Source organism: Balaenoptera musculus, chromosome 10, assembly GCF_009873245.2.
Source record: "Balaenoptera musculus isolate JJ_BM4_2016_0621 chromosome 10, mBalMus1.pri.v3, whole genome shotgun sequence".
NCBI classification, from domain to species: domain Eukaryota; kingdom Metazoa; phylum Chordata; class Mammalia; order Artiodactyla; family Balaenopteridae; genus Balaenoptera; species Balaenoptera musculus.
In genome coordinates this window covers 61769781-61790300 of record NC_045794.1, presented here as the reverse complement: position 1 = coordinate 61790300, position 20520 = coordinate 61769781, and the positions used below count along the sequence as shown (strand labels likewise).

Below are 20520 nucleotides of genomic sequence, written 5' to 3'. Positions count from 1 at the left end.
AAACGTAACCCTGTACATTTTCTACTACTGATAAAAATCTTTATTAGGAAGCATGGAATTTTTATCCATAGGAATATTAAGTAACGATTAAGGTAAAATTAGGCTGCTCTCAAATATTTTGGATATCTTTCTTGTTAAATGGCAATCATTCACATAGCCTTTAGGTCCTTTTTGTACAGGCAAGTAATATTTACAGTCATAGTTATCTGATCATACTTCATCCATGATTGTACTGTGTTCTTTATTTTAATTTTTTAAAGTGTCAGGTTTAGATAATGGCACTGAGCTGGGTGATTCCTGAAGCTATTGTCCTTGTTTTAATTTATAATCCGTCACTGTAGGGAATGTATTTTTTCCTCTCTTTAGATATTAGGGGATACAATGGTGGATATTAACTAAATGCTACTTTCAGATGTTTGTTAGCTTCATTCAAATGTCATCCTTTTTTCCCTTTTTTAGTATGATGAAGAAGGTGAAGAAGCGGATGAGGTAATGTTTACCAAATGAGCAAATAATTCTGTTTAACACATTGAGAAGCAAATTGAGTGACTTATGTATTCCTTTGCTATAAATCATTACTCTGTGATACGGGATAAAAATGTTTTTGGAAAAAAATATGGTTTTAGAATTCTACAGCCAAACAATGTATGTATGAGGTTTCAATAAATAAATTGCAAAACTCAGAACATTTTTTTTATTTCAAATAATTCTGTTCTGCTGCAGGGTTATCAGCTCTTTGAAGAAGTCAAAAGCTGCAGTAAACTTTTCCAACGTTGGCTGCAGTAAATCTTTTCAATAAAACCTGTCTGGATGTCTCAAGTTGTGTTGGGAAATTTTTCATATTAGAAGCTTTCAAATTAAATTGCATTGTCACCAAACTCTGTAATCATGAAAATCTGTTGACTTATAGAGTAACTTGTATTAAATTCTCCCTACATTATGAGCCGTTTCTTCCTATTATGTACCTACTTCATGGATGCATTTTGAACTTTAATATAGGAAGGGGAAGAAGAAGGAGATGAGGAAAATGATCCAGACTATGACCCAAAGGTGAGCAAAATTAGTGCTGCTTTCTGTTAAATTTAAGGCAGGTTAAATATGAGTTAGTGTTTCTGAATGTAAAGTTTATTTTAGTCTATTAAAGTCTTTAATAAATCTCTCCTCACTGGCATTTCAATAGTACATGTAATTTCAATGCACCTTTCCTAAGAAACGTTTATTTTTGGTTCTGACCTTTATTTTTCCTAGTTTCAGGCTAAATAACCCTAGGTTCTATTTTAATGGCACATTATCTTGGGCATTTCTTTTTAAATTGTTTTTTAGAAGCACTTGAAATTACTTATTGCTTGTGTTCTTTAGGTTGTTTTCTCCCCAAAGGAAAGCTTATAAACATAGGTCAGTTTTTAAATCATCTGAATGCAGGAGTGCACAGGAATAGGGGAGCAATACTCTTAGGTTCTCCCAGTCATCTCTTTGCTCCATATCTGAGAGTCCCAGTTTCTTATTCCTGGGAAGCTGTCATATCACGGTTAGTAAAGGACTTTATCTCCCACAGAATGCTTAGTATGTTATCAGAATTCATTTGGAACTTCTGGTTTCTCTTTAATGTATTTATTCATTTGCTTATGCTTTAAAAATATCCAGAAGATACTTTAACCTAGTGAGCAGGTAAGAGAGGGTAGTTAAAAAAATCAAATATTCTAATAGGTATGAATTGATGTTAACAGCTAAATATGAATGGAGTTAGTATTTTAGAATAACTGACCTATTAAAAGGCAAAAATAATTGGTAATATGACTTAACAAATTGCTTGGCTATTTTCAGATTATAGCTTAATGTGTTTCACTTTATGGAGTTCATTCTACAATGTAAAATTGGGGCTTTTATTTTTTAGCATTTTTGTGACTTGGTAATATTTGAATAAATAATTTGCCATCATTTATTTTTTTTAATTTGGCAGAAATTTTGACAGAACAGTGAGATAATGTGATAATTAAGATAGTTAACTACTATTGAAAAATAAACTGAAGCAGGTAGAAAAAGATAGATTGACTTGTTGTTTTCCTTTAACAGAAGGATCAAAACCCAGCAGAGTGCAAGCAGCAGTGAAGCAGGATGTATGTGGCCTTGAGGATAACCTGCACTGTAATAGCCTAAACACAACTATTATTTACTTACAGCCTTATGTTTTTGTATTTTCTTGGTAGACTCAAGTTTTTTTTTAAAGGAAAGGAACTGATATTTTAAAGACCAAATTTGTTCTACTTAGCATTTTAACTAGTTTTTCTGCCAGATACATTGAATGCACAAATTCTCTCACGCATGTTTGTTCATTGCTACATATTTGGTTCTTCCTGGAGTATTTTTATCTTGTAACTATTAGATTACAGTTATGAAAATGAACAGAACTGTGAAATGAACCAGATTTTTTGTCTTGCTAATTTTTTTCCTGAAGAACCAAAGTATTTTTTCAGCGGGTAGTTGAATGGGTTTAAGTTCGCTTGCACTAGCTGTGCCTTTCATTACTTTGTTACAGAAATACAGTGACTTATACTAAGACAATTCATCATTTAAAAAACAACACTTGTCAAGACAAGTATATGGTTAAGAATTTCCAGTAAGACCACACCTGATAACTTAGATTGTTAATGGATTTTTGTATTTCAGGTGACAGTTACTATAAAGAAATCTTATTAACTAATAGTATGGTTATTGGTTACCACAGGGAGGTGAATAAAACCTAGTATTTTCAGAAGTTAAGTCTCATTATTTTTATTTTAACTGTACTTTTTAAATTTAACCTCCATTAACTAAGCATCTTTTCTTTGTGGTAGGGTCTACCTTCTGCTTCCCTGGAAAGGATGAATTTACATCATTTGACAAGCCTATTTCAAGTTTTTTGTTGTTTGTTTGCTCGTTTTTGTTTTTGCAGCCTAAAATAAAAATGTCAAATATAATTTTAGTTCTCCAGAGATAATGTCTTAATTTTGTACTAATTCAGGTAGAAGCAGAGGCCTAGCTTAAATTATGTACCCAGTTTACCGCATTATTGAAGAAAAGGGTGCCAACTTTGGAAGAGGTACTACATCTACTAATGAGAGAGGATTAAAAAAAGAAAACAAAATCTTAAATGATTTAATGTTTTTAATAGAAAGATTAAAAGGGTAAATTTTATTTCCTTTCGTCAGAACTAGACAAAAGGCCCCAAGCCTCTACAGTTAATTCCAATTCTTATTCCTTAAAGTATGTGTGTCATTTACCCACGCCTTTTGTTTTACTATGTATTAAAATGGGTAGTACTGTTTACTTAACTACCTCACAGATGTGTTAAGGCATATTAAGTTAAATTTTATGAAATGTTTCTCAGTCTCATCAAAAACTCAAAAGTTTGGACCTATTTGTACCACAAGTATGTGATATTCAGCATTTTATTTATACCAAGGTGTGATAGTTAAACTGGAAAACAAAGATTAAGGACCTTTATTCTGGATCCGGTCAGGCAACCCTTGCAGATCTTTGTGTGCCTCCTATTTTAATAGAAGTGGATGGCCGAGCAACTGTTTGAAAAGGTCCAAGAATTTTTTTTCCAACTCTTTTAATTATGACCATATTGTAGTAAATACTGCAGATATCATGGGACTAAAGTAGAAATAAGACCATTTTTAGAGGGGGGAAATGCCATTAAATTAGAGACTGTAGAGCCACGTTTAAAATACCTCAGGCTAATTACTGTTACTTTTGGGGATGAACTTTAAAGCTTTGACAGTGAGGATGGACTAATTGGGTTGTAATTATAGGAAGGCCTTAGAGTTCCTGCTATATTAATAAAATTACACGGCGTTCCTTTTTAGAGGTGATAGAGCTTCTGTTTTAAAAATTTAGTATTAAGGTCTTGGAATGTAGACACATTGTGTTCTTTGTATAGTACTATCCATTCCTCTCTTGAGATTTTAATTAACTACTGGAAATCCTTAACCAGTTGCAGTAGCTTATAGGGGGGAAAAATGCCATGAAAACACCTGTTTTTCCTCTTTATTTTCAAAATGATTTTGGTTGTTTTGATTAGACATTCTGTGACTTTTTTTTTCCTTTTGTACCCATAGTTCATCTGAACACAGCTTTTTCTGAACTTAAAATTTTTAACCTAAAGATAGAATCCCATTTTTAATGAGCTTAAAAAAGTAGCAAAATCACTACTTTTTTTTTTTTCATTTCTTTAGGAAATAGCTGTTGCCAAAGTGAAGAGGTAGATACTATTTCGTCTTGTTATATAAGGGGGAATATGGTTTGCAGAGGAATTGTTTTTTTAAATAAAGTTGGAGTTTCAAGGGATATCAGTGTTCATCTATGCCATCTCTCCAGTTTCAAAATGGTTCTATTCCATTCTAGAAATTTGACATGTAATTTGAAATCCTTAATAAAATTGCATTTAATTTTATAAAATGTACTGGTGATATTTTGGGTGGTTTTTAAAAAAGAATGAGTATATACTTTTCTTTTTTTTTTGGAAGAGTGGAGAGTAGAGATGTTTTGAGTAGGCTATTCAATGCTTAGGCCATGATGGCCTGTAAAATGTGTCATTTTAAGAGCAACCTCCCAAGCCCCACTAAATTGTGTTTGTTATTGGAAGACTAGACAGAAAGGGATTCCCTAGTTCTACAGATTATACTCTGAGTTAACTATAGATGTTTTTGAGGCCCTTTGAATTTCATCTTTACATTTTCAGTTTATAGTATTCTCTAGCCCAGGCAGGGACTACCAAGAAGTTCTCTGTTTCTCTCTAGAAATGGTAAAATCTCATATGATCACCTGTAAAGTAATACTTAAATTTTTTTCTATCTTTTTATTCAAATATGGTTATAAGCAGAGAACAACAGTTCCATAAATTGATTGGTTTTTAGTTTAACATGGATCTCAACGTTATTTAATGTAGTTCACTGAAGCAGTATTAGTATTTATGTGACATAAAAATGTCTTAATTGTGTGGAATTGGCTTACAGAGTAGTGCTTTAAAACGTGGGATTCTACCTCTGTTTCCTTTTTAACACATTTAATAACAACACATAAACCTTAAAAGGACACATTAGCTTTGATAGAAACATTTTAATTATTCTGTGAACGGGTTAATGGTATTGGTTGATGTATGATAAGGCCCTTAAGATAACTGAATTACCTGTATATTACTGCTGCTTGTAAGACAGTGTGAATTTGTGGGTTATCTGAGTTGTAGGCCATTCCCATCATTGAAAATAAAAATAAAACTGAATCATTGTGAAAACCTCATTGTACCATGCAGAAATATTAAACTATTTAATATTCAAATATTCTTTTCTTGGTTTTAGGGCTTGGTTTAGAATTTGAGTCCTTTTTTATGAGTCTTATAAAAATTATAGCCTTTATATTTTTGACTATTTAAATCAAGCCAAATGTTATTTAAATGTACAGAATTAATGGATAGTTTAGAAGAAACATACATTCTTTATAGGAACCTTAGGAAGGAGAAATCATATGCTAACGTAGATTTTAATCTTCTGCACTGTATATATACTTGGTAATTGTGAACTGGATTTTGTTTTGAAAATCCGTGTTTATAATTTAGGTAGTTTGCTACTTAAAGCACTAAGTTTCTAATAGCTGAAAAGTAAATGTAAATGATAATGGTGAAATTAACTGAGATTAACTTATATAGTGGTGATTTTTGTATACTGGTTTAAAAATCCAGATGCTAAAAATATAACTTGGAGAAAAAGCCAAGTTTTTGGATTAATTAAGGATTACTTCAGAGAAATGGGAACATCTTTGTTGGAGTGTGGAATTACTTTATTTAAGGATAAATGTTTATTAGAAAACTTGTATTCAGTTAATTATATTTTCAAAAAATACAATATACGCTGTATCTTGTGTTTCTTCCGTTTGACGTTATATACCATACTTTGTTTTTCCGTTTTTTAAAAAATTGAGGTATTGACTAATTTTCTTAAGTGTGAAGTAAATGAGAAACGGAGCATAACAATTTAGAAATAATAAATTGCCAGCAGGAAATAAGTTAATCAAATTGCTTAATTTTCATATTGAGAAATGAGAGTTTATAGCTTTTGTAGATCTCTTATTTTGAGTTTTATTATTTTGAAACTCGGGGATGTGTTAGCTAAAAGCAGTACTTTTTAGTTCTTCATCTGTGTGGGTGTTTTTTGTTTTTAAGGAGAAGTCTGTGTCTTCATTGGCCGGCAGGCTATTTGAGGCGGATGGAGCGGGAGGGGTGGGTGGCCCCGTGCTGTGCCGGCCGTGCTTCACGGGCTAGCTATTAGGTGACTGAGAACTCGCCTCGGTAGTGCCCGATCATCGCAGGCGTGATTTACACCTGGTTGAAGGTCTTGCCGTTGTAGACTAGACGCCCACCATGCTTCGCGTCATGTCGGGCAGGATGATCATGTTGCGCAGGTGCGTTGACCACCTCGGGCTTCTCCTTGGGCGGTGCCGCGTACCTGACCTTGCGTACCTGACCTTGCGCAGGCGCTTCGGCAGCCAGTGCGGCTTCCTTCGCAGGCGGCGGTGCGGCCGCCGCCACTGCCTCGCGCGCCACTGCCTCGCGCGCCGTGAAGCGGCCTTAGCTGCTCCTGGGATATGTGCAGCGGTGGGTCGAGGTCCAGGCCACAGTAGGTGAGCTCGTGGAAGGTCTGCTGCTGCTGCTGCTTTCCACTTCTGCTATTTTGTCGGTTCTTAAGAAAGGCTAGGTCTTCATGTATTTTACGTTTGAAAATAAGAAGGAACTGGGGATGTGTTGAAAAATGAAAGTGCCAAAAGTGGACAGATTTCATATCAAGAGTTAGTAGTATTAATACTCATCATTTTTTCATTCATAATGAAGTTAAGCAGTTGTTGCTCAGAAACTTTCATGGAGTGGTAAAAGTTTCTGCCAGAATACTCAAATCTCATATAAGAGCTTTTAGCTGGGAATTCACGGATGAGTAGGAATTTGTGTAGTGAGGGATGGAGCCTCCGAGCAGAGAGCAGTTCAGGTGAAGGTATTATAGGAAACACACCATGAGGGTCCTGAAGTAGGACAATCCATGGCACTTTCAAGGCAGTGAAAGAATGGATGACATAAGGGGTGAAGCCATGGAAGGCTTAGCTGTAGAAGTCCTTTTAAAGGGGTTTTCAAGTGACGATGACCTTTCCATGAAGATAACTTTAAAGTAAGACATGATTAAGACTAAGTCAACCATTCGTAGGTAAGAACATTGCGGCTGGTTAGAGGCGGAGTCTAAAAGTAGGGTAGAGTGTCAAAGTAATGGATGAAGGTTTCTGGGTTCTTTTGTTTTTTAAATAATAGATTCAAGGTTATCTGCAATGAATCCTCTTAAGTTCCAGGTTGCTTTTTTCAAGGAAGCCCTTATGGATATTGCAACTTTTCTCTAACTCTAAAATTACAGTAGTTGGAAGAATTCCTGTACATTCTTTGCTCAAAATCACCATTTATTGTTTTTGCTACATAATTCTATATTCACGCATATATCTTTTTTCTAAACTACTTGACAGAGTTGGAGACATTGTGCCCTTTTAGCCTCTAAATGCTGTATTTTTTCAGTAGGAAGACGTTCTTATAGAATCACAGTATGATTAATCAAAATCAGGAAGTTTTACTGTGTAATCATAGTTCATTTTGATGCTTCAGTCATCTCAGATTTGATCAGTGGTATCCTTTTAAAATTGGTTCCTGTGTGCTTTTGGTGTGTCGTGCATCACTTGAGCTCTTGCATACTTTATAGCTCAGAAAGATTTTCTGGGATCATCTTAGGCTTTTTTGTACCAGCTCTGAAACTGACTTATTTCCCCAAGGATCCCTGGTTCCCTTTAATGGGGAGTGGTACTTAGAAATCAAGTCTAGGTGACTGGTTTGCTTGTTCCTGGGATGTTATTATTTCTAGGTCTTTTCAGGTGACTTATTATTTCTAGGTCTTTTCAGGTGACAGACTTAGGAAATATATTAAAAACTGAGTACACACTGAATATTTCAAAGTTAATCCAACACAATAGGATTTTTTTTTCTAGCCTAACCCCAGTACATATTTGTAACTACCTTCAAACAGGTGGGGTTAGTAGTAGCTGATCCAGCTGGGAATTGTAGGTGAGGTTGCTCTATAGGAATAAGAAACCACGAATAAAAGTGGAAAAGATTTTAGACTGAAACTTTGGCAGCCCTAAACAAACGACCCTTACCATCTGTTTTTAATGAATATGGAAATAAAATAGTTGATACATTGGATAGTAGAATGGTTAAATATAAGCTTTGGAGTTCATCTACCACTTGTTCTTTTAGCTTCATTATTTTGATGTTTTGTGAAAGATGGTAGTGGGCACTGATGAGAGAACACATTAGTTCTTGAAGTAGTTCAGGAGTACTTAGAACCTGATATATGTAATGAGCAATTAGTAAACATGCTTCCTAAACATAAGAAAACCTAGAATTTGTGGTTGGGATCACCTTTTATAATAGATTCTGGCAGTTAATTTCAGAATTAGTTGGGGTTTTTTTGTTCTGTTTTTGTTGTTGATTCTAAAGGCAAAATGGCTCCTGGCTAAGAGGTGTCCCTACTTGGTGTACAAAAGAACCCTGAGACTAAAACTGGGTAATAAATATAAACCTATGCCCCCATTTTGAAGGTTTTTGATGTTTTTTATAAAGAGAGAAGAAAAATAGAAGAAAAGAATAATTTATCCCCCTTACCTAAAATCAGTCTTTAAAATCTGATTTCATTTAAAAAAAAATGCTGATTTATTTTCTTTTGTGAAGTCCAGAAATCATCTAGGGTAAAACTAAATGAAGTTTGACTGTATTTAGATACCTCATGCTCCAAAACTTCCAAGTTGTCATTACTTAGCCCATCCCTTTCCATCCCAAACATTTATTAACCTGGATCCCTGGACATTGTGGGTGGACCGTCTAGGGGTGGACAGTGAGACACGTCAGTCTTCAGGCCAGAGGTGGTTTTAGACCTGGATTAGGCTGGTTGTCTTTTTGCTGTTGAGTTGGCTTGGTGAGTGGACCTAGAACCTTTAGAGCAACTTGCACATCAGCAACCTGCCCTGTTTAACCTACATTTGTACTGTTTCAGTTATGCTTGGCTGTCTTTTCTTTCACTTCCTTCTCCTGGGTCTTTTGTGCACATACCTTATTAGCTCAACACAGTCTCTTTTTCTTTGAACTAACACATACTTTTTTTTGGTTCTTTAGTTCTGAACTGGTTTTGCCAGTTCAAGAAGGACTCTCGGAATGCTTGTTCACTGCTGGATTCTCTAGTTTCCAGTGTGGGGACAGGAAGATGGTAGCTGTACAGGAAATTTTATACAGCCAATGCGTAGATGGAGTAGGGTTTATCTGGACTCCTTCCAATTTACCAGCCATGATACTGTATGGGGCCATGTAACAAGTGACTGATTCTCATTAGTTCAATCTCCTGAGTCAACCAAGATGCTCCAAGTTCCTTTGTAGTTGTCACATTTCTGCATACTGAGTTGCTTATTTTGAGAAAACCAATAAAACCACAAAACTGGACTGTGTATATTGTTCTGTAATGTGGAGAGTTGAATCAGTTGTTGTTGCAGTTACCTAGTATTGCATAAAAAAGCTACTCCCCAAACTTAAAGCATCAACAAGATTTATTTTTGCTAACTGTGCTTGGGTAGTTCATTTCTGCTCTACTGACCGTCGTTAGGGGCAACTTTGAAGGATGGGGACGAGACTCACCTGAAGGCTCTTCATACACAGGTGGTCAGTGCTGGCTGAGACTTCAGCTGGGTTGGGGCTAGAACGCTACCTAGACTTTGCTTCACAGCACGGTGGCTGGGTTCCAAGAATTATGCAAAGGTTTATCCTACCCTGGGAAGTCATCACTTCTGTACTCTATTGGTTATAGTCAAACCCACCAAGGTTTAATGGGAGAGGACTCTATATCCTGCTGGAGGAATTATAAAGTTTGGGGAAGGGGAGAGGAACTGGAATCTTGTAGTGGCCACAGTTTGTCTTTGGAAAATACAGTTGGCTATAACAGTATTGATAAAACAAAAGCTACAGTAGTTTCCCAAAATGAAACATCAGGAAAGGTTAAATTATATATTGTATGCCTGTTTATGGAGAAAGAATGTTTTACTTTATCATACTGGAATCTTATCATTTGAATTTATCTGGACAATTGAGATTACCAAATGTACCCATAATTAGCTCACTCTGAGTCATTAAAATGTCAAGCTTGATTAGTAAAAGAACCTTAAATGGTAAGTATATGATGACCATTAAGTACATATTTCTTTTCAAAGGTTGGGTATATTACATAGTTTGGGGTTCAGAAGAAAGCTTCATTGCTCTACTATTTGTATTTCAGACTAGGTGGGACTTTGCATTATAAATCTAAATCAGCATTAAAAAAAAAAACCCCAAATATGTATTCAGCCATTTAAGGTAATGAAATAATGTTTTATTTAATCTTAATACTTGTTTGAAAATGGTAATTATTCCCTCTCGACATGTAAGGGTCAAAGGTAAATAACAGGGCCGCCCAGCTGATCTTTGTTGGAGTCAGTGTTTGATGGCAGCTGTTTCGGCCTCTGCCGGTGCTCCCACCTGCTCTGAGAGCTTCATCCTCTGCTTTGTTTTCCTTGACGTATGGCTTCCACCTTTAAAGTTGCTTTATCGTCTGAAATGGCTGCTGCCACTCTGACCCATTATTTGCAGGTTTTAGGCAGCAGGTGGGGCTGAAGGAGGCAAAAGACTCCTGGCATCCAGCCATCTTCAGAGATGAGCTTATGATTTGTGCTTTCAGCACAAAAGGGGGGCTGCTTAATATAGTAGACCCTGGGTAGAGCAACGGCTGGGTCACAGCCACATCAGCCACGCATGCTGAAGAGCTTCAGGGTTAGAAAAGGATTGAAGATATCCCGGAAAACAGGAGGCAAACAGCTGCATTTCAGAAATACGTAAACCAGTTCCAGAAAGGTGATTTAGGAATACAACCTGAAGATGAGTTCTGACTGGAGTCTTATCCATCTTCCGGGTTTTTCGCTTTGTCTTACATGATAATCTTTCCCAGAACCCCTGCATACACAGGTGAAGTTGAGACAATGACTTAAGCAAAAGTGTAAATAGAATCTCATTAGACACAAGAACTGCTAAATGTTCCAGTTTCTGATCTGTTAAAGGATGCTGATTGTTAAATAGTTTGTAGTCATGAGTTGTGTGGTGATTTTGTTGTTGCCTCTAACCTGGGGCCTTGCTTTTCCTGATAGGTTTAGTGGCAGTGTGGAAGCTTGCCATAAAAAGGTTTCCTGGGTTCTATCTTTGGTAAAAAGTGTTCCTCCATCTTTCTGGGCCTGGCCACCCCACAGAATTCTTTTATTCCATCTCTCTTGCTCCTTGGTTCTCTGTCAGCTGTCATCTGTGATGCACCCTCCACTCTCCAATCCTTGGTCTTCGAAACCTGAGTTCCTCTTCTAAAGTAACCTTGCCATTTACAGCAGCACCCAAGCAAGTTTATCATACCACCTGTTCTCCTTTATCCTTGAATTTTTGGAAGGAATTCTCTATACTCACTGCTTTTACTTTTCCTCCTCTACCACCTAAAAAAGGCCTTTGCTCATTTACTGATTTATTCATTTTTTGGCAGGCATCAATAATGATCAAACTGAAGTCTGTTCTCGGACTGTGTGCTATGTTGTAAAAGAAGACTGCAAAAGAGGGAGTTTCCCCATGTATTCTAGTCCCTTAAAAGGAGAGATTTGCCCACTGGCTATCCGTCAGATATTTGAGTTGCAAGCAACAGGAGCATTTACCTAGTCTGAGTAGAAGTAGATTTAGGATATTAGGTGTTTATGGGCTCTTACTGGAAGGCAGAGGCTTGAATGCTAATCTGTCAGGGCAATGCTCAAAGTAAACCTGCAAACAAGTTTACCAGTGCTTCCACTGTCAAGTCACTGAAGTACCTGGTGCTTCTCTACTGCCATCCCTGAAGACCCAGAAGTCAGAGTATCAGTACAGTGTTGCCTGCTGAAATGTTACTGAGGATTAGGAAAAGCAAAAACACAAAGTAGATAAGTGACGAGCTCACTTAGGGTTGAGTGGAAGGAGAGTCTAAATTGTAAGGGCAGGTAGGGCTTTACAATTCTGTGGAGGGCTTTTCATGCTAGAGTAAGGAGTTGGGATGTTCTCTTATATGAATGGGGGGAGACTGAAAATTTTCTATCATAATTTAGGAATGGAAGTGGTAGCAGTGCAGCGTATTAGTGTGGATTCAAGTGGTTGGGCTATTACAAGAGCATGAATGAGAGAAATGAGAACCTAAAATTAGGCTGTTGGCACAATAGAAAGGACAGAGACAGCTGATTGACAGAGCTTGATCTGTAAATGGGTTGTAACAGCCGTTTTTTGAACACTTCACTATTCTCAATTGCTCTAAGCTGTGTTATACAAATTGGTCACTAGGAGGCATAGTTCATCAACTTTAGGCGAAAAGGAAGGCAGCTAGAGGGATGCATCTGCGAAGAAAAATAGTTCTGTATTCAATTGAAGAGTTGTTAACCTTTTCAACTCAGCGTTTTGGAAATAAGAATCTTTATAAAATATTTTTACTGAATAGAATTTTTAAAAATGAAGCGATGAATGGCTAAGAAGTCTAAATTGCAGTCTGAACGCAGGCCTTTATGCACTAATGAAGGTGACTTGTATTTTCATGATTACTTGGCTTTTAACTATTTCTTAAAAGACATTTGAACTTTATCCAAATCTTTAATAATGATATTTTTCATGAGTTTCTACTTTATGTTGCAAATTAGGAAGTTTATAGATTAAAAGTTTTATAATCTTGTAATCAACTTGTAAATGAAAGTAAACACTTTATAACTTTCTAACTTCTGTTAAATGTCTTTAAGCCAGTATTAATGAACTTCTAAGCAGGTATCTGCCAACTAAGAGAAAATGCTATCAATTCAGTCCATTACTGTGTTGTTTCTTATTTTTTTTGATTACTCTTACTAGCAAGCAATAGGATGATGTATAAATACCTCTCAATATTAAGCTGCATGCTGCTCAGGAAAAGAAAGGTTTGTAGGATGTATTTTAGATAGCATTTATAGACTATAGTAGCATTTAAAGTTCAGAGAGGCCTAGCATGTACACTAGTTAATTCAGTTTTTTAAAACTATCACCAGGGCTTCCCTGGTGGCACAGTGGTTGGGAATCCGCCTGTCAATGCAGGGGACACGGGTTCGATCCCTGGTCTGGGAAAATCCCACGTGCCTCAGAGCAGCTGGGCCCGTGTGCCACAGCTGCTGAGCTTGCACTCTAGAGTCTGCAAGCCACAACTACTGAGCCCTAGTGCCACGGCTGCTGAAACCCGTGCGCCTAGAGTCCATGCTCGCAACGGGAGAAGCCACCTCAGTGGGAGCCCCGCGCACCGTGGCAACAAGGACCCAACGCAGCCAAAAATAAAGTAAATAGACTTAGTTTAAAAAAAAAACTATTACCAAATACATGTATTGGTATGGCAAGTTTTAGAAGTCTTTTCATAAATTCTTGTTACAGTTTGAAAACTTTAAAAAGTAGGATGCATTGTGAAAAATCTGTCAAGCATTTGAAGACATTGATTATCTTTTTATGACAGATGTGGGCTTGTGAGTCAACCTAAAATTTCTACATATGTTGAGCTTCTGTGTGCCAAGAAATGTATTAGGTGATTGGGACACATCAAAACAATGATCTTTGACCTCTTGGAAGAACTGACATTCTCTAGGAATGGGAACAGAAATAAACAATAGGCATTATAAATTACTCAGTTGTGTTAGGAGGTAATACATGCTATGGGAAAAATTAAGGGAAATTGGGTGGTTGCAGTTTTAGAGTGATTATGAAAGGCCTCACTGAGATGACATTTGAGCAAAGACTTGAAGACAGTGATTGGGATGTCTTAAATAGATTATAATATAGATGGTAAGACAACAAGGGTAGAATCAGGGAGGCAAAGTTAGGAGGCCATGGCAGTATTTCAGGGGAGAGATGATCAAGGTGGTGATGAAGTGGAGAGAAATGGACAGAATATAGATGTGGTTTGAAGGCATAACCGATGGGATTTCTTGACTCAATTTGTGGATTGGGTACTGGAAAGAGTAAAGGATTTTTGCAATGCAGGCATGCTTCTAAACATTTGCCGTCCTGGGGTAAGAGTGCAATGGAGACGCCAGTGATTAAATATTTTAAAGTTTTGTTCTATGAAAATATGTCCCACACTACTATCCTGCCATATACAGCTTCACAAGTACCTGGAGGTCCAGGTTTGAAATTCAGATCCTTAAAACTCCTGTGCCAGAAGCTTCCTTGTGAGGAAGCTGATCCTCTGCCTGTGTCCCACTTTCCTTCTCTTCCCATCCCTGCTTCTGAATTGTATGGCAAGGGGCCCCCTGCACGTTTGTGTGGACATCCTAGCCTGCATGTTCAAAATCTGTCCACCTACCTTACACACCAGTGCACACAATGGTCATGTAATAGCTCTGAAATAGCTGAGGTCATTTGGGCAGGGTATTTGGAATGAGTACCTGGAGTATAGTCTAGAACAAGTATGAGTTCCAGATAGACATGTAGTACTGGCTCTTCAAAGCACAGGGCTCCTTTTGGCTTGTTTTAAGGGCAGTACTACTCCAAGGGTTTTGGCCTGAGCAACTGTACAGATAGAATTGCCATCAGCTGAGAGGGGGACTGCAGGTAAGTAGAACAGGGCAGGGTGAGGAGATAAGTTTGGGAGTGCATATATTCTAGTTCTCTATTAGATACCCAAATAGTACTGAAGAGAAAGGGAAAAGGAAAAAATTCAATTTACAGTAACAGTGGCCTGGAATATATAAAAACTGAAGGCTATTTTTCATTACAGCCATTCTAACCAGCTAAGGCTCTTTAAAAAACCATGAACTTTGACTTCAGACCCTTACTGAACCAGTTCTACCCAGGAATTTGTTTTAACCAGTCATATATAAGCCTACGGACTCCATCCTATCCAGCATGCTATTTTTTATTCGCAAAAGCTCTATGAATCCTGCTTTCTATGATCGAAAATCCCCTCAGACTTTTCCCTCTAGTGAACTACTCAGTGCATGTCTTCACCAGTATGTGTTCCCTTGCCTGGGGGTGTCATTATTTTTTAACTTTGGTAGTCTTTGTTTTATTCTTTGGCAACAAGCAGCTGGATATAAGTTTGGGAGTCTTGGGCATATAGATCTTATTGAAAATGATAAGACTGGATGAGATCAAGGGAGTGAGTGTAGATAAAAGAACCAAGGGCTGAGCTTTGGGGCACTCAAAAGATTGGAAAGAGGAGGAACCTGTAGAGGAGACAGACAATGACCAGGGAGGTGGAAGGAAAGCTAAGCCATGTCCTCGAAGCCAGTGAAGAACTATCCTAGAGCAGAAGATGATCAACTCTCAGATGCTGCTGATAGGCAACTTGATGCAGCCGGCCGTAATACCCACTTTGACTTCAGCCTTTTCAGACTTGTTTACCAAAGCAAGGACTTGTTAGCTAGCTTTCTGAACTTTAGTAATTTTTAAGTGACATTTGTAGGTTTTCATTATCTACAACTGAAGTTGTGGGGTTTTTTGGAGGGGGCAGTTATTTCCTGTAATTCATTTTCTGCGAATTTATTTAATTGTCTTAAAAATGGTAATATGGCCATTTTGTGAGTTGGTGGTGACTGGTGAAATTAAGAGTAAAGTTGTCACCTATCTACAAGATTCCTATATTATACTACTGAGATTTCCAATAATCAGTTGCACTATGGTTGGAGAAGGCAAACTGTATACTTACTTCTGAGCTGTTCACAAGGTCACTAAGTCATGAAATACCCAACTGGAAATTCTGAGTTTTAAAGTCTCTAATTATAACAAGTGCTTTTGAAAATCATGCTGCTGGTTGTTCAGACATTGTGAAGTAGCTTAGATAGAATGCATTTGTTGCATCCTGATAAACTGCAGAAGGATAGAAACACCAAATGTTGTGTTTCTCAAGAAAACGGCTTGGGCTTCCAGAATACATCTTAATGTTTTACCCACTTCAGTTTGTATAGTATCAATTTTCCATATGAAATGTCTTTCCCAACTACACCTGCCCTCAGAGACTCTGAATTACACATTTAAAGGAAGTATCCTTTCTAAATGAGCTCAAGAATGGCATTCTGTTAAAAAGATGAACAGCTGGTCATGTGGAAATTCTCTGGAATGCTCACTTGTCCTGCAAAGGCAGGGGAAAAACTGAGATGTTAGGTGCAGTGTTTGTCATTCATTGGTATACAGAATTTTTTAAAATGTAATCTTTTAAAAATGTAATCATGTAAAGAAATCTTTACATGACTTTGCCTTTCTCCTTAAAAGACTAATCCATCAACAATGTGAAGGCCCCTAAGTGCAGTTCAGTGGGTCTCAGGATTGTGCTGGAATTGTCCCATTTGCTGAAACATTGTTCCTTAGATTAAGATTCAGGACCCTCCCGTGTTTAAAAGTTATCCTTTGTTCTTGATTACCTTGGGATAAACCTGGAATTTCTTAAGTGTGACGCACAAAGAATTTGAATCTTGCTCTGCTCTCCAAGCTCATCTCTCACTTCTTCCCCTTTGAATTCTTTGTTCCAGCCTGATGAAACTACAGATGAGCTAAGCTCTCCCTTCTTCCTTCTTGAGTTCAAATAGCAGCCTTTCCTCTTACCTTGGCCAACTCTGACTTATCCACACCTGATTTATTTCTTCTTTGTGTAATTCTTCGTATATTCAGGGTCGGTACATAGTTGGGGTTCTCTGTTTACTTAATACATTTCGCCCAAGAGATTTGGTCTCGGCTTAGGCTCTTTATTCTGCCTTGTTTCCCAGAATTTCTATAGAAATTGTTTAAATGGAGTAGGAGGGAGCTAGGGGCGAGTACCGCATTACTTTCCCCACGTTACAGATAAATGAGATTACAAGAGATCTGACCCGTTAGGCGTTTGCAAAGAGAGGGACCCGCGGAGGCTAGCCTGCCGTTTTGGAAGGCTAAACTGCTTTAAAGTGTTGGGACCGGGCATTACCTGAATTTGTCGTTAGAGTTGAATTACTGTTGTGAGATATTGCGGGCTGTACGGATGGGTCAAGAAGGAAGCTAGAGCGCTTGTGTCACGGGTAAAGATAGGCAGTGCCTGCGCTCCTGGCTCGAGAAGAGGAAGGCGAGATGCCATCCGAAGTAGTCCCCTTCCTCTACCCCTTCCAAACGGGACAGACGGTAGCGCTGTTGCTTTAACAATCGCCCCTTCGGCTCCAAGAAGAGCTAGTTAGTGACCGTAAGCGAATGTGAGTGTAAAGACACCGTGTCCTCTCGGCCTTTGTGCACTAAGATGTTCACGTAGGGTCCGGGGAAGGCACGCTTCCACGGGACTCCGCGGCTCGCGAGCCTCACCCCCAGGCTCCTTGCTCGCCCAGGCAGCGCGAATCCCCAGGGCTGGGTTCCCGAGGGCAGAGGGTCAGCTTGGCGTACCAGGCACTGTCTGGTAGCTGTACCCGTCCTCGCAGCCCCATCCTCATTTTCCGAGGCTGTTAGCAGAGAGCCCCACCGGGAGGAGAGGCGGGACGGCTGGGGATGGCCTCTCAGCGCCCTCTGCGCCTCGGCATCGTTCGCTGGCCAGCTCGGGCGCCCTCGGCTGTGGCCGCGGGCGGAGGAGAGGAGTTTCCGGGGCTCGGGTCCCTGCAGCCATCCCGGGGAAGGAGCGCGGAAGCGAGTGGGCGGCGAGAGGCGGAGCAAGGGACGCGGGGGGCGTGGACGCGGCCGGCTTTGGAAAGGCCCCAAGTTAATGAGGCGTGCGCTGGCGGCGGAGTGCCTTTCGGAGCTGGGCTTTCCCCCGCGGCGCGGGCGCCAGGAGCCGCCTTTTCCGCTGGGTGTCACTCGGGGGTGGGAGGGATGGCCCATTCAAAAGCGCCGCGAGGGGGCCCAGCCAGAGCCCTTCCGTGAGCGCTCGCAAGAGGACGGCAGAGGCCCGGCGGCTCGCAGCTCCCGGACCTTGTGGCGCATCAGGACGCGGCTGCCCTGCTGCCCGGACCCCGAGGAGCCGCCGCCGCCTCCGCCGCTCTGCTTCCTGCGCGTTAGCCTCTTCTGCGCGCTCCGGGCGGGCGGCCGCGGGAGCCGTTGGGGCGAGGACGGCGCGCGCCTGCTGCTGCCGCCCCCGGCCCGGGCGGCTGGAAGAGGAGAGACCGAGCCGAGCGGCGGCCCCCCCTATGCCGGGAGGATGTTGGAGAGCAGCGGCTGCAAGGCGCTGAAGGAGGGTGTGTTGGAGAAGCGCAGCGACGGGTTGCTGCAGCTCTGGAAGAAAAAGTGCTGTATCCTCACTGAGGAGGGGCTGCTGCTCATCCCGCCCAAACAACTGCAACACCAGCAGCAGCAGCCCGGGCAGGGGCCGGTCGAGCCATCCCAGCCCGGAGGCCCCGCTGTGGGCAGCCTCGAGCCGCCCGTCAAGCTGAAGGAATTGCACTTTTCCAACATGAAGACCGTGGACTGCGTGGAGCGCAAAGGCAAGTATATGTACTTCACTGTGGTGATGGCCGAGGGCAAGGAAATCGACTTTCGGTGCCCGCAGGACCAGGGCTGGAACGCGGAGATCACGCTGCAGATGGTGCAGTACAAGAATCGTCAGGCCATCCTGGCGGTCAAGTCCACGCGGCAGAAGCAGCAGCACCTGGTCCAGCAGCAGCCGCCGCAGCCGCAGCTTCAGCCCCAGTCCCACCCCCAAGCCCCGCCGCAGCCACAGCCGCAGCCGCAACCCCAACCCAAGCCCCAGCCGCAGCCGCAGCCGCAGCCGCAGCCGCAGCCGCAGCCGCAGCCGCAGCCGCTCCATCCGTATCCGCATCCGCACTTGCGTTCGCACCCACATCCGCACCCGCACCCACTACCGCTCTCGCAGCCGCACGGCCAGCGGCTTCTCCGTAGCACCTCCAACTCTGCCTGAAGAGGGCAGCACCCGGGGCAGACGAGGTAAGGTCCCGGCAGCTCGGCTCCCGAGGGAGGTTCCGAGGAGTGGGGCTGGGGGTGGTAGGAGTAGGAAGCCTTTTCCCCGGTTCGGATCTTGGGTGGAAAAATGAGAAATTAATGTAGGTTTCTGGGAGGCGGAAAGAAGGGAACAGGCTGGAGCCGGGAGAGGCCGGGCAGAGAGGGGAGGGTGCGGGGTTCGGGCCGGGCAGGAAGGTCTCCTGATCGCCCGCCCGCCCACGCTGACCCACGCGTGTTCACTGGTGCGCACCCCAGCGACGCCGCAGCTTCTCTCCTTGTCACCAGCGCCACTTGAGTGTGTCTGGGGACTCGAGGGAGCGACCCCGGTGGCTTTCTGAGCTCGCTTTGTCCACGGGACAGGCCCGAAGAGAACTGGGTCTTGTAGGAGTCCGAGCTACTTCAATCCGTGTCATTTCTTTCCAGGTTGTGAGGACTTGAGGAAGTGGGACGAGCACCTTTCTATTGTCTTCACTTGGATCGAAAACAAAACAGTCGCCCCGCCCGCACCAGACCAAGTAGTTTGGACAGAATCCGACCGATAGCTTGCGATTCCTCTTAGTTTTTCTGCATACTCTTCATCACAGTGCAGGAAATGATTTCGAGTCCAGAAGGCTTTATTTATGAACCTTTGAGAGGATCTTCCAGTATGGTGGACCTTTTAGGAGCGATGATGTACTGTAATGTTATTTTAATGTATTTTGATTTATGATTATTTATTAGTTTTTTTAAAAATGCTTGTTCTGAGACATTTCTGAATGTAGGCCATTTTCCAAAAAAGAAACTTTATTTTCAAAAACCTATTCCCTAGTAAGTTCTAATCTTGGGAAAGAAGAAAGTAAAAGGGCGGTGAGGAGGAACACATCAAGAATTCATTTTCAGAAGGTCTGACACTTAAATGTTATACCAGGTGGTTGAAATTAAACTCTGTGATACTACGTGGAGTTTTCTTTTTTTTTTCTTTTGAGTTTTTTTTTCCTTCGACATATATTTTGTGTAGAATGGAAGTTTAAAGAAGCTAAATGTTCAGAATTGTGTAATTATAAAAATCGAATTGCTTTTTCTAAAAGGAAATCAGTAGTAATGATAGCTGATTGAAAATATTTCAAACATAACCCAACTGATGGCAAGATGATCATATCCTGAATATACAAGGAGGGCTGGGTCTGCTGTAGGAAAAGCCTTTCTTAGATTATCTATGTGTGAAGGGTTTAATAAGGAGTTTTCTATGATTTCTGAGTATGAATGCATTAGGTGTTTCATTTCAAAAAACATAGTGGGGGAAAAGAACTATTCCACTTGTTTGAGAGAACATTTGTGCTCTTATCCACAATAGAGATTACCCTTCTCCAAGAGCTTTGCACACTTGATGTGAACCACATTTTCTGGCCCTTTTACTTTGTTCTAGAAGCATATTCTAGAATCTCATAGTTTAAAATACAGTTTGTAAATATTGCAAAGGACTAGGAGTCATAGCTTTTTGTTTT

At 40.6% G+C, this 20520-nt stretch overlaps 2 protein-coding genes across 5 annotated transcripts in view; both read left to right on the top strand.

Annotated features, from left to right (window-relative positions):
- The window catches only part of NAP1L1 (nucleosome assembly protein 1 like 1), a 36214-nt gene extending 30936 nt beyond the window's left edge, over positions 1-5278 (top strand). For 2 of the 4 annotated variants that reach the window (XM_036865444.1, XM_036865445.1), the window contains 4 exons: positions 460-489; positions 1000-1050; positions 2074-2145; positions 2835-5278. In XM_036865444.1, coding sequence (XP_036721339.1) covers positions 460-489; positions 1000-1050; positions 2074-2109 — 117 coding nt within the window. In that variant the 3' untranslated portion in view covers positions 2110-2145; positions 2835-5278. Of the gene's footprint in view, positions 1-459; positions 490-723; positions 820-999; positions 1051-2073; positions 2146-2834 lie in introns of those variants that run through there. The other 2 variants (XM_036865442.1, XM_036865443.1) reach the window with 2 other exon arrangements.
- A 12357-nt stretch (positions 5279-17635) lies between these two features.
- On the top strand, positions 17636-19971 carry PHLDA1 (pleckstrin homology like domain family A member 1). Its single transcript, XM_036867323.1, has 2 exons — positions 17636-19021; positions 19460-19971. Exon 1 carries the CDS (start codon positions 17847-17849, stop codon positions 18993-18995), a length of 1149 nt encoding a protein of 382 aa, XP_036723218.1. The 5' UTR covers positions 17636-17846; the 3' UTR covers positions 18996-19021; positions 19460-19971.
- The last annotated feature ends 549 nt before the right edge of the window (positions 19972-20520 follow it).